General features: G+C 44.8%; 1 protein-coding gene across 5 annotated transcripts in view; it reads right to left on the bottom strand.

Annotated features, from left to right (window-relative positions):
• SEPTIN11 (septin 11) overlaps positions 1–12,968 on the bottom strand; it is a 117,861-nt gene extending 104,893 nt beyond the window's left edge. For all 5 annotated transcript variants that reach the window (XM_087935778.1, XM_087935780.1, XM_087935779.1 and 2 more), the window contains exon 1: positions 12,819–12,968. In XM_087935778.1, coding sequence (XP_087791904.1) covers positions 12,819–12,845 — 27 coding nt within the window. In that variant the 5' untranslated portion in view covers positions 12,846–12,968. The remainder of the gene's footprint in view (positions 1–12,818) is intronic.
• Positions 12,969–14,050: the final 1,082 nt, after the last annotated feature.

Raw genomic sequence — 14,050 nt, 5'->3', positions numbered from 1 at the left:
ACTGTAAAATATCCAGTGAGAGGTGATATTTGCCAGTTCTCCGAACTACTCAAAATTTCCGCTACCGGTTCTCTAGAACTGGTCAGAACCTGTTGAATATCATCTCTGAAGTGCACGATCAGTGATGGAGTGGTGGGGCCCAGAGGGGTGGAAAGCAGGCCCAAGACCAGTGGTGGGATTCAAAAGTACCCACCACCGGTTCTGTGGGCGTGGCTTGGTGGGCGTGGCTGCAGGGGGGGATCGTGCATGCGCGCGCGCCAAACTGATCTTTAGTTTGCCAGAACCGGTAGAATACCATCACTGCCCAAGACCCATAGTAACCATGGGGCAGCACAGGTGGGCATTAGGCAAGGGGTTAGTGGCAACATCCCTATGATCGGTCATAAGGGAAAATGACCATGCAGCAGTCATAACTTCAAAACCAAGTGGTAAGTCACTTTTGGAAGAAAGAATAAAATAGAAAAATGGTACAACTGTTTGGATAGTAGGACAGGAGGAATAAAAAATAATATATATACAGAGAGAGAGAGAGAGACAGAGAGAGGGAGGGAGGAAGGGAGAATTAGAGTATATATTTAAAAGAAACTGGAAAAGTCAACGTCACAACACTGCAAAGATTGTATTTGTGTTGTTTTGTTGTTTTGTATGTGTTGTTCTTAAATGTGTAAAACTCAATAAAAAATTATTGTGTTTTTAAAAAAGAATACAATAGAATAGAATTCTTTATTGGCCAAGTGTGATTGGACAAACAAGGAATTTGTTTTGGTGCAAATGCTCTCAGTGTTCATAAAAGGAAAAAAAAATACATTCGTCAAGAATCATAAGGGATAACACTTAATGATAGTCATAGGGTACAAATAAACAGTCAAATCATACTAGGAAACATAATAAGCCATCAAATCAAATTCAAACCATCATTAAATGGTTACATGCAAGTCCAGGATTCCTATATTGCTTATCTTTTTTTATTGTTCTCAACAAGTCAGTGACAGTACTGGTAGTCCTCGACTTACAACAGTTCATTTAGTGACTGGAGTTACAATGGAACCGAAAAAAATAACTTACGATCATTTTTCACACTTACGACCACGACAGCATCCCATGGTCACGTGATCAAAATTCAGAAGTTGGGCTATTGATTCCTATTTATGATGGTTGCAGTGTCCTGGGGTCATGTGATCCCCTTTTGCGACCTTATGACACAACAAAGACTATGGGGAATCCAGATTCGCTTAATAATCATATTATTAATGTAACAACCTCAGTGATTCACTTAACAAATGTGGCAAGAAAAATCATAAAATGGGACTTAACAAATTCCATACTTAGCAACAGAAAGTTTGGCCTCAATTGTGGTTGTAAGTTGAGGACTACCTGTATATTGGACCATTTATAACAGAAATATCATTCAAAGCTCCACTCAGCCAGGAAGGTCCCTTGGTGATCCAAGAGAACTCAGCAAAATGGCACGTTAACATTTAATAAAAGGAATTCCAGCCAGACACATTACCTAAAAAGACCTGAATTGGCCTAAACTATTCAGAAGGGGTAAGTTTGTTTGTCAAGTAGGTTGCTTACGTAAACCATGGTGGTTGCACACTCAGTGGGCAATAACACTGAACATTATTAGAAAGCAGATGGAAAATTGTGGGTTTGATGACTCAACATTTAAAGATGCTGAGCTTGTCAGCTGGAAAGCTGATTGCCCAGGTTTGAGACCCGAGCGCCATGAGATGGGAGAGCTCCCTTTCTTTTACCCTTAGCTCCTGCTCCATTAGCAGTTCGAAAACATACAAATGCAAGGAGGTAAATAGGTGGAACAACTTGCCTCCAGCAGTTATGAATGCACCAACAATGCAAGTTTTTAAAGAAGAGATTGGACAATCATTTATCTGAAATGGTATAGAGTTTCCTGCCTGATTAGCGGGTTGGACTAGAAGACCTCCAAGACAGAGGTGGCATTCAGCAGGTTCTGAAGAACTGGTAGCGGAAATTTTGAGTAGTTTGGAGAACTGGCAAATCCCACCTCTGACTGGCCCCACCAACTCCATCTATTCTCTGCCTCCCATTGAGTCCCAGATGATGGGCTGAGTCTTCTTTGGTTGCCCTGCACAGGAGAACGGAGCTGAAAAGCAGGTTAGTGGGGTAGGGAGGGAACGGAGATTTTACAGTATCCTTCCCCTGCCACGCCCACCAAGCTACGCCACATCCACCAAGCCACACCCACAGAACCATTAGTAACATTTTTTTAATCCCACCACTGCCCCAAGGTCTCTTCCAACTCTGTTATTCTGTAGGTACCACTTTGGTGGGAAGTGTTCCAAGTGCCTTTGGCATATAGCCATGCCGGCCACAGAAATGTCTTCGGACAACGCTGGGTCTGTTGGTCAAGAAACAGAGATAAGCACCACGGCCCAAAATCGGACACCCTTGGACAGGGAAACCTTACCTTTTTTAGATGGAAAAATATGACTGCTAATATCCCAGTGCTATGAAGCAAAACTTAGGCTACCAGCTATTTTTGAAATACTGGATGTCATTCTATTTACCTAACTTTATCACTTGGAAAAAGTTCAGGACAAAGCAACCAAAATTATCAAGCATCTGTATTTGTCCAACGAAAGCATAAGCGATTTTTTAAAAAAATAAAAATAAAAGAAGTGACAACCTGGCTGAAGTCTTATCGAACTGGGCACGACATGGAGAGATAAGCTGAGAAAGGATCCCATTCGCTTCTTTCATGATTTGAGAACGTGAGCTCCACCAACGAAGCCGATTGGCAAGAGCTTCCGAAAGAACAAAGGAGTTATTTTTAATACAATGCACCATTCCAGAATTTGCCTGCCACGAGAATTTGCAGACATTCTGCCAATATGTTCCTCTTCATATTGCTCTGGAATTTCCAGATAATATGGCTATTAGCAGTTAGTCACACCGGCTGGGAATTCTGGCAACAGTGATCTCACCTCATGCAGAGCACAACAAGGCAGTGAAGGCTGAGACAGCACAAACACCAAGCACAGATGTTTAATTGCTGTCGTAAGTTGAGGATTACCTGGACAGCTTATCTAGTTTAGGGCCTAATTCAAAGTTACAACAATGTTAACAAACCAGCTTTGTGACCACATCTCATATTAACATTTATCACAGCATCCTGTAATTAACTGACTGACATTTACCTGCTTCCGAAGAGTTAGTGGAGAATGCAAAAGTCAAATTGCAAGCTGCAGTTACATGATGTTTCACTTAACAATTGTGGCAGGTCAATTAACTGAATGAGAAGTGACACTGTCTTTCTTCATTCTGTGATTTTTCACTCAGTGACCATGGCACTTAGCAACAGAATTGCCAATCCCAATTGTGGTGACTAAGCAAGGACTACCTGTACAATGGCAGCTAGGGAGAACATAATTCGCACGTGCTGGAACATTACTCATTGGGTTTACACTGTGTCCTAATGAAAGGATTTTGTAAATCATGACTGATTAAATAAGCCATAACTTGTTGGGTTCGTGCAGGTTAAATAAGATATTACTTATTGAGTCCATGCAACTTTACATATCTGTAAACCATATGCAAAACCTTTATATCTGGATTCATACAATACATTAAGCTAAAATCCACGATGCCATCCAGAATCTTTGGAGTGCAACTGGCAAAAGGAAGTAAGTGATTCAAACAGCTCTTCTTACCTACTTGGACAGCAGGTTAACAACTTCTGCAAAACGCTTTCTTCTTAAGAAGCTGACTTGCATCATTTATTTCCAGAGAACACCTAAGCACGCTTTCAAAGCAGAACCAAAGGCAGGAGACCTAATCACTCCAATTGAAGGACTCCCAGGATAGAAATCAAGTCTCCAATCTAGCTAGTTCCCAGTTGTTTGTTAAGATTTCTATCCTATGTTCCTCTAGAGCAGGGGTGTCAAATTTGATTTCAATGCAGGCTACATCAGGTTTGTGTATGACCTTGTGCGGGGGGGGGGAGGGGGTTTGGGGGGCATGGCCAGCGGTGGGAATCAAATGTTTTTACTACCAGTTCTGTGGACGTGGCTTGGTGGGTGTGGCAGGGGAAGGATACTGCAAAACCTCCATTCCCTCCCCATCCCACTAACCTGCTTTCCAGCTCTGTTCTCCTATGCAGGGCAACCAAAGAAGACCCAGCCAATCAGCTGGGACTCAATGGGAGGCAAAGAATAGATGGGGGCGGGGCCAGTCAGAGGTGGGATTTGCCGGTTCTCCGAACTACTCAAAATTTCCACTACCGGTTCTCCAGAACTGGTCAGAGCTGGCTAAATACCTCCTCTGCGCATGGCCAGGCAGCACGGCCAGATTGATGTCACTCATGTTGGTGGCCTTTGGTGGCCTGGGTGCTCTGCCAATGAAAACAGGCTCCCAAGCTCCGTTTCCAGCTGCAACGGCCTCCGCATGCAGCCCTCCCGAGCTCCGTTTTCGCTGGCAGAGACACCATCAGCCGGTCTTTTGCTGTTTCCAGGGTGGCCCCACAGGCCAGATCTAAGCACCTCGTGGGCGGCACCTGGCCCCCCAGGCATTGAGTTTGACAGCCCTGCTCTAGAGACTCAAGGCATCTTACAGAGGCATCTTCTTACATTTTTATGCTCACAAGAACCACCTTAGAGCTAGGATGGTCTGGGTGTTCTGACCCAAACCTGGTTCCAAGAGAGCAAACACGAGACAAAGGCAACAGCAAAACCTTTTACTGTTTCATTTACGAATCCCGTTCCCTCATGGATAAAAGGCTGCTTCCAACTAATTAGCTCTGATAAGAAAGAGCCTTGCCAGGTTTGGGCAAGGCTGCCAAGAACACCAGATAAAGTTACTAAACAATAAATCAAATGGTCTCCGAACACCAACTCAGATATCCCTAATGTCCACCAGGCTCGAGTATCAAACTTCTTTGCCCTCTGCAAAGAGCTGCAGTTTCTCAGCTGGCTTTTATCTTTGCAGAGAAGGGCCATTATCTTGCAGCCTTACTCATGAGTTGCCCGTGCTGCTGCAGCTGCTCTTTCCTTCGAGCAGCCCTGCGTGCACGTGCACAGACTCCTCGGGGTCCTCTTCATCACTGCTGCCAGCCTCCACAATCTCCAAAGGCAGCACTCCACTCCCTGATGGTCCTGGCCCCCCCATCCCTACATCACACGCAGGCCCCTCATCCGAGTCCTCGCTCTCCGAGACCTCAGCTGTCCGCACCTGCTGCCGGAGAACCGCAACACTGGGAGAGCATGAATGGTCCAAAGTCATTCGGGGATCTTCTGTGGCTGAAGATTACAGGTCATCATCCTTGACTTAACGGCCATTCATTTAGCGACTACCCAAGGTTACCACGGCACTGAGAAAAGTGACTTGTGGCCGTTTTTCACACTTACAACCACTTCAGCATCCCCACGACATGCGATCCAAGTTTGTATGCTTGGCAACTGACTCAACATTTATGACGGTTGCAGCATCCCTGGGCCACACGATCCCCTATTGCAACGAGCAAAGTCAGTGGGGAAGATGGATTCATTTAACAACTGTGTTATTAATTTAATGACAGTGATCCACTTAACAACAGGGGCAGGAAAGTTGGTAAAATGGAGCAAAATTCACTTAACAACCACCTTACTTAGCAAGGACTGCTTATATCTTCAACCTTACTTTCTCCAGTTCCAATCCAACACCTTTTAGAGTATTTATTCATCAGTAAAACTAAAGGTCCCTGGAATCTCATGTTAAAATAAGCTTAGGAGCAGGGAAACTTGCTACAAATCATGCTGGTAGGTATTGCTACCTTACAAAACTTCGCATACAAATGGTTTGTAACATGACGCAAATAAGCATATACAGGTAATCCTCAACGTATGGCCGCAATGGAGCCCAAAATTTCTGTTGCTAAGTGAGAAATTTGTTAAGGGAGTTTTGCCCCGTTTTACGATGTTTTTTTGCCAAGTTTAAGTGAATCGCTGTAATTGTTAAATTAGCAACACGGTTCTTAAGTGAATCTGGCTCCCCTAATGACTTTGCATGTCAAAAGGTCACAAAAGGGGATCATGTGACCCCTGCAGCCATCATAAATATGAATCAGTTGTCAATCATCTGAATATAAACCAGATGATCCTTGACGTTGGCTCAGCCTTCCATCCTTTTGAGGTGGGTAAAATGAGGATCCAGATTGTTGGGGAAAATAGGCTGACTCTGTAAACCACTTAGAAAGGGCTGTAAGTCTAAGCACTATTATTTGATAAAGAAGGAAGGAAGGAAGGAAGGAAGATGAGAAAGAAGGAATGGAAATGAGAAGGAAGGAAGGAAGGAAGGAAGGAAGGAAGGAAGGAAGGAAGGAAGATGAGAAAGAAGGAATGGAAATGAGAAGGAAGGAAGGACGGAAGGAAGCCATAGCAGCATCGTGGTTAAAATGCAATATTGCAGACTGACTCTGCCCACTGCCAGCAGTTGAATCCTGGATGGCTCAAGGTTGACTCAGCCTTCCATCCTTCCGAGGTCAGTAAAATGAGGACCCAGATTGTTGGGGGGCAATAGGCTGACTCTGTAAATTGCTTAGGGAGGGCTGTAAAAGCACTCTAAAGCGGTATATAAATCTAAGTGCTATTGCTGTCATGGGGATGCTTCAACCGTTGGAAAATCGGTCATAAAGTCTCACTTTTCGGGAACACTGCTACTTTGAACGGTCACTAAATGAACTGTTGTTAAGTCGGGGAATACCTGTATATCCAAGGCATATTTTTAAAAGTTTGCTTTTGCTTTTACATTTTTAAATGTTTGCTTGATTGAAAAATAAACACAGGGAAAGGAACTGAAACAGAAAAAAAAAAAAAACGGTCGTGGGAGATAAAGGCCAAGCGAAAGGTCTGAAGAGAAAGAAGGACGACAATTCTGCAGGAAGTGGTTAACGTGGATCTTGGTTTGAAGTATCAGAAGCTTAAGGATAAAAATAAAATTCACAGCTGGGTCACTGTTGCAAACTGAAACCACACAGTAACAATTCTGCTTCCACTGAAGAAAAATGTAATACATTAGGGTAAAGTTACTTTATAAAAGTAAGGAAAGGAAACGTTGTCAACAGTTTGCAACAATATGGTTTGTTTATAATGTTTCTGCTAGCTGCTTCTGAAGGGGGCTCTTAATGTAACATCGTATTTGCCTGATAAAGCTGATGACTCAACTCCAGTATTGGGGTGGAGTTAGTCAAACTGAACAGATCGCAGATTTCTCCTAGATTTTGTGTCCTGCCTCCTACTCACAAACTACAATTTGTGTGTGTGTGTGTGTGTGGCGGAATCTTTCTACAGATGAACAGCAATGTTTTAACGATTAAACCAGTTATCTTGGTCAAAGAGCATAACAATGGGTTCACCAAAAGATACAGCAAGAAGATGGAACCAATCATCCTTGCAATTAAATGTCGTACAAGTAAAGGGCCATCTATAAAATATATCACAGATGAGGGAGAGAGAGATAAGGGGAGAGAGGGAGGGAGCAAGGTTAGGAAAGGAAGGAGGGAGGTCAGAAAGGGAAGGATAAGAAGGAAGGAAGGTTAGGAAGAGAGGGATAAGATAAAAGAGAGGGAGGGAGAAAAATTAGGAAAGGAAGGAAGGAAGTTTAGAAAGGGAAGGATAAGAAGGAAGGGAGAGAGGGAGGACAACGAAGAACATTGAAATACAAGTTTTAAAAACGAAGCATGCTTTATAGGTGGTCCTGAATTCCAGATGAGCGATTTCCAAGAATGAATAAATAACAAATTATACCGTACTTCTTTTGATGATATACAGGTAGTCCTCGACTTATGACAACTGAGCCCAAAATTTCTGTTGCTAAGTGAGATATTTGTTCAGTGAGTTTTGCCCCATGTCACGACTGTTCTTGCCACAGTTGTTAAGTGAATCACTGCAGTTCTTAAATTTTGTAGCATTGTTGTTAAGTGAATCAGGATTCCCCATTGACTTTCCTTGCCAGGAGGTCCCAAAAGATGATCACAAAACTCCGGGACACTGCAACCATCGTAAATATGAGTCAGTTGCCAAAGCATCATGTGACCATAGTAATGCTGCAAATGTCGTAAATGTGAGAAATGGTCATAACTCACTATTTCCAGTGCCACTGTAACTTTGAACGGTCATTAAACTAACTGCTGTAAATTGAAGGCTTACCTGTATTTGCTACTCTAGTTTGTGTGTTGGTAAGTTTACATGTGACGCTAAACCATTAACTAGGATTCCTAGATACCAAAGGATTCAGGGTGATTTTTAGTGACAGTGTCTGTGTTTACATAACACACTAAGCCAAACACATCTTAGATCAGGGGTCTCCAATCTTGGCTTTGCTGGCTGGGGAATTCTGGGAGTTGAAGTCCTCCAGGCTTAAAGTTGACAAGGTTGGAGACCCCTGTCTTAGATTACCGTTTACAGCCACATCTGGTTTAAATTTTTCTTCTCTTGGCACACAAAATCACAAAGGCCCGCTGTGACCCTCAGCTATGCAAAAAATGTAATATAAACAATGTGGTTGCCTGTTGCCAGAAAGTTGCCCACTCTGACCTAGAGAATATTTCTGCCCTTTTTAGAAACTATCCCAACCACCTACTGGGCTCTAGTTTCCTTTTTATGTAGCCTTCCCAGTGGGACTTTTCAAAGCAGATTATTCCAAGCCATAAATCTGCACTAGTATTTAAATTCTAGCCACAGCGTTGTTATTATTCATTTCAATAAATATAATTTAAAAAAAATAGTTGGGGAAATGTGAATTTAAGTGTAATGGCTACAGAGGTAGTCCTTGACTTACAATCACAGTTGAGCCTAAAATTTTTGTTGTGGAGCAAGACATTTGTTAAGCAAAATTTGTCCCATCTTACGACCTTTCTCGCCACAGTTGTTAAGTGAATCACTGCAGTTGTTTAATTAGTAGCATGGTTACTAAGTGAATCTGGTTTCCCTGTTGACTTTGCTTGTCAGAAGGTCGCAAAAGGGACATTGCAACCGTCATAAATAGGAGTCAGTTGCCAAACATTTGAATTTTGATCATGTGGCCACGGAAATGCTGTAATGGCTGTAAGTGTGCAAAACGGTCATAAGTCACTTTTTTTTAATGTCGTAACTTCGAACTGTTGTAAGTCGAGGACTACCTGCATTTTACCCCCTCTCTTTTTGCAAAAGATGGACAAAACTCAGAGATCTTTTTATGGTACAACCTTTGAAGTTTGCAAACTGATTTAGGCTGAACAATCTCCTTCCTACCATCAAATCCACAATGTCGGCTAAAAGGGAAATTGCAACTGCCAAATAGATCACCCGTGAGTCTATTACAGCTAAACACTGCATTGTAAATGCCAAAGAAACCAGATAAGGCCAGACTTCGTCTTGAACAGAGATCTATTTTTCCACAATCTGAAAGGAGCCACAGTAAAGTCATTTGCTCAAGTAGAACATCTGTTTTACAGGCATGCACATTTAAAAAAAAAGTAAGCAGGAAAAGTCAATCAAATCTTTTTTTTTCCCCCCCCTCCTTCCTCCCGAGGATGTAAGATTACCTTCATATGTTTAGAATTTACTTTCACCAACATCTCCATACATGACAGACATAACAAAAAGCTTATTTTTCTCTCCTTTTTAGTAAGAATCTTCATATTAGGCTGATGGGTCACAAGATCCCCGCATTGTCTTAAAAAAAAAACTAATTTATACTTACTAGTATTAAATAATAGTATTAAATAATAATTAATTTGCTATTGTAAATTACGAATTTGTTAGTATATTTGAAAAATGAGAAAGCAAGAGGGAAAAGAATGAAGCTGCCTTTGGAAACATATACACACACGAACACCCTCTAATCTTTTAAAATTTTTGTTTATTTGTATCCCACCTTTATTATTTTTACAAATAACTCAAAGTAGTGAACATATCCAACATGTTTTCTTCTTCCTATTTTCCCCTCAACAACAACCCTGTGAAGTGGGACTGGTTCAAATTCACCCAACTGGCTTTCACACCTAAGGCGGGACCAGAACTCACTGACTCCTGTTGATTGGCCCAAAGTCACTCAGCTGGCTTTCACGTCAAAGGTGGGACTAGAACTCTCAGTGTCCTGTTGATTGGCCCAAAGTCATTCAGTTGGCTTTCATGCCTAAGGCGGGACTAGAACTCTCAGTGTCCTGTTGATTGGCCCAAAGTCATTCAGTTGGCTTTCATGCCTAAGGCGGGACTAGAACTCTCAGTGTCCTGTTGATTGGCCTAAAGTCACCCAGCTTGCTTTCATAGCTAAGGTGTGTCCTGTTGACTGGCCCAAAGTCATTCAGTTGGCTTTCATGCCTAAGGCGGGACTAGAACTCTGTGTCCTGTTGACTGGCCCAAAGTCATTCAGTTGGCTTTCATAGCTAAGGTGGGACTTGAACTCAGGATTTTCCTCTTTCTAGCCTGCTGCCTTATCCCTTAGACTAGACCAAAATGACTCACTTTTAATCTCTATTTAACAATTTCACCAATAATGCTAATTAACATTTATAATGCCTCTTTGTTCTTTGGCATGTACACAGCCTTTGCAATACTACAGAAGCAAGATCTGGTTTTGCTATGACAAATTAATATATGCATTAACATTTTGATTTTTGTGTGTTTGTGTGCATATCCATCACAACTGTGGAATCCAGCAAATAAAGCTTTTCACCAGCTAGAAAATTTTCTGAAAAATATACAAAATCAGCTAAATGAACTGAGTCATTAACTTCATATTCTGGTCTTCGCTTTTCTGAGTTGCACACATAGAGAAGAACACACAACTGAAATGCTAATTCCAAGGGCAGGGGGCTTGTTGGGGGGGTTACAGTCCTTCCTCTAGGGCTGATTTTACAGTCCCCTCCCCCACAAAATACAGATCTCCCTCCAGTCCCAGAGTACACCAGAACTCTTTGGCTAACTGTTGCATGAAATTTGGGAGGGGCAGTGATAGAAAAAAGAGATTAAATTAATCTTGCGGGTCTATAATATTGACTTACATTACTGTTTTTAGAACAGAAGGCATTTGAAATGCTTCTAAGAATTCATTCTTGAAAGGCAGACCTCCAACCACTACGGGTGTTCCATTTTGCCTTTATCCAAAACACAATAAGAGGCCATCAAATCACAATATATTCATTTCTCTATACATTCTCCAACAACTTTCTGAAGTTGTTTGGAAGAAAGGTTTTACAATTTCCCTATAAAGTAATGCTTCGAAAACCACAGATGTGCCGTCTGTTCTTGAACCAGATTTTGCCCTTGTAGTATCAACTCTGCTGAATCTCCAGAGAGTTTTTCTACTTCCTTGTCTAAATACCAAGGAGATGAAATCAGTCCAGAAATGTAGGGTTGAGAGGAAAAGCCTGTAAGTTGGACGACTAGGTCAGAATCCGTCTGCCCTGTTCAATTATGATTATGAACTTATCAGAGCGGCCCACATTTTTAGACTTATAAAAACTTTCATCCATATTTGTTCCTTTCCCCAGGACAGATGAAGAGACATAAACGATGGGAGAGACTGAACTGCCAAAAAAAAAAAGCCCTCCATCAGGATAGCTGCGGAAAGAATTAGGTGAGGGATTTCTGGCTTGACAGCTCACTTAATTCATCTTTGGGAATTTAGAACTGTGCTTGAACTTAATTTTCCCCCAAAAGAAGAGCTAGGAGAAAATGAAGGGAATGGGTGGGGGGAGGAAAAGGAGGAGGTTGGCAGGGGAAAAGGTTGCAGATGACGGGCTGGAGGAAAAACCACTGGGAAGAGTCATTGGATACCAGACGGGCGGTAAATAAATTTCATAAATAAATATATTCTGAAAGGTTCTCCTCCCATGGACCTTTAAGGCAGAAGGTTGGGGAAAGGTAGTTAGCAGAAGCTTTTCTGGGTTCAACAGCACTAGACAGACCCCAAATGGCAGCCTACAAAGATACATTCACACAGCTTTTAATTCATAGTAGTATCAGAGGGATGTTCCGCTCATTGCAAAAGCCCCCAAATGCATTCACACGTGTAGAAAAAAGCTCTGTTCCTTCACAATCATATCAGAGGGATGCCCAGCTCCTTGCAAAAGCCCAAAGATGCGTTCACACGTGTAGAAAAAAGCTCTGTTAATTCACAACCTTATCAAAGGGGCGCCCAGCCCATTGCAAAAACCCATTGCAGGATTGTGTGCGTGAGTGAGGAGTGAGTGAGGTGTGTGTAGTGATGGGGGCTTCTATTATCATTAGGATTGCCACTGTAACACAAACACGTGTCTAAAACCTCGAGAAACGCGCGCGGCTTTTCGCCCCCATCCTTGTTCCCGGCCACTGCAAAACCACCTCCGCCCCACATAACAAACCCTGGAATACCTTCCAATAGCAAAGCGCTGGGCTGTTTTAAACCCGCCAGGCTTTTTAAATACAATACAATTAGCAGGGCCCAGTCCCTCCCCACCACCCCATCGAGCTGAAACCCACGTGTTTCCCGTAACGTCTGAAGAGGCCCAAGGCTCCAACTCCAGCAGCTTCGCCCAATGGCCCCGGCGCTCTTTTCAAGCGGCTTCTTGGACGGAGAAGCGAGAGAGGCGGGAAGGAAGGAAAAGCTCCTTCGCTGCCCGGCCCCGGGCTCCGAAAGGGCCCCCCCCCGGGAGGACCGCGAGCTCCCCACCGACCCTCCTCCGCCCTCCCGGGCGAAGCTTTTCGCGCCCTCCCGCCGGCACCTCCGTTAACGCAGCAGCCCGGCCGCCTGGCAGACGGCACCCGGCGGCGGACACGTGTTCAGGCCGGGCCGACTCAGCTCCAGAGCGGGCCCCTGGCTTCCCTCCCCGCCGGACTCACCGCGGGTCTGCCCACCGCCACGGCCATGCTTCGCGCTGGGGTCTGCGGGCGCAAAGGAGGCTCTGTCCGGCGTCTCCTCTCACGCTGCCTCGCCTTCCGCCGCCCTTCGCCTCCGCCCGGCGCGGCCACTCCTTCTGGCTCCCCCACCCTCCTCCTCCTCCTCCTCCCCCCCGCTCGGCTTTCGCCCGCGCTCGCTCGCGACTCTATAAGCGGGAACATGGCCACCCGGCTGGAAGCGACCATTCGGGGGGGGGGGGGGGGAGGAGGAGAGAGAGGCGGGGCGGGGGAGGCGAGCGAAGAAGGCGAGGCGGGGGTCGAAGGACTCCCCTCCTTCCCCTCCTCTCCTTCCCTCCGCCCTTTGCTTTCTCAGCCCCGCCGGCGGCGGGCGGGCGGGCTGTCAGTCGCCCAAGCGCGGGCTCAGGCGGCAGACGTTGCGCGCCCGGAGCCCCGAAAAGCAGCGCTTCGCCGGGCCGGGATTTTGCGCGCCGCTCACCCCTCCGCGCCGGGCTTTTCTTGCGCGAGTCCGGGTCCCCCGGGAGGGGGGGGGTTCGGAGCGGGGGGGTTTCTTCTCTCCTAATTCGGGAGAGGAAAGGCGTGGGGGGGAGGGTTGGCCTGCGAGTCTCCCCCCACACACACACATCTGGCACTTCCCAGCTGGGCAGCAACAGCGAGGGGCGCCCCTTGTTCCAGGCAAGGAAGCAGCCCCATACAGGTGGTAGTCCTTGACTTACGACCGCAGTGGAGGCCAAAATGTTACTAAGTGAGACGGGGCGCCCCTTGATCCAGGCAAGGAGGCAGCTAGAAAGCAGCCCAACCTCTTTGCCAGCATACATGTAGTCCTTGACTTATGACTGCAGTGGAGGCCAAAATGTCTGTCACTAAGCAAGACGGCCAGGCAAAGAGGCAGCTAGAAAACAGCCCAGCTTTTTGGCCAGCATACAGGTAGTCCTTGACTTACGACTGCAATGGAGCCCAAAATGTCTGTCGCTAAGCAAGACAGTTGTTAAGTGGACTTTGCCCCCTTTTAGGACCTTTCTTGCCATAGCTGTTAAACAAATTGCTGAAGTTGTTAAATTAGTAACCGGCTGGTTAAGTGAAATCTGGCTTTCCCACTGAAGGTCGCAAAGTGGGGTCACATGATGTTGCAGCCGCCCTAAATACGAGTCAGTGGGCTGAGCATTTGAATTTTGATTATGTGACCATGGGGAATGCTGCAACGGTCGTAAGTGTGA

Source organism: Pseudonaja textilis, chromosome 6 (assembly GCF_049901715.1).
Source record: "Pseudonaja textilis isolate UNSWEBS1 chromosome 6, rPseTex1.2, whole genome shotgun sequence".
NCBI lineage: Eukaryota > Metazoa > Chordata > Lepidosauria > Squamata > Elapidae > Pseudonaja > Pseudonaja textilis.
Note: the sequence above shows the minus strand (reverse complement) of the source record. Positions and strands in the feature narration are given on the sequence as shown.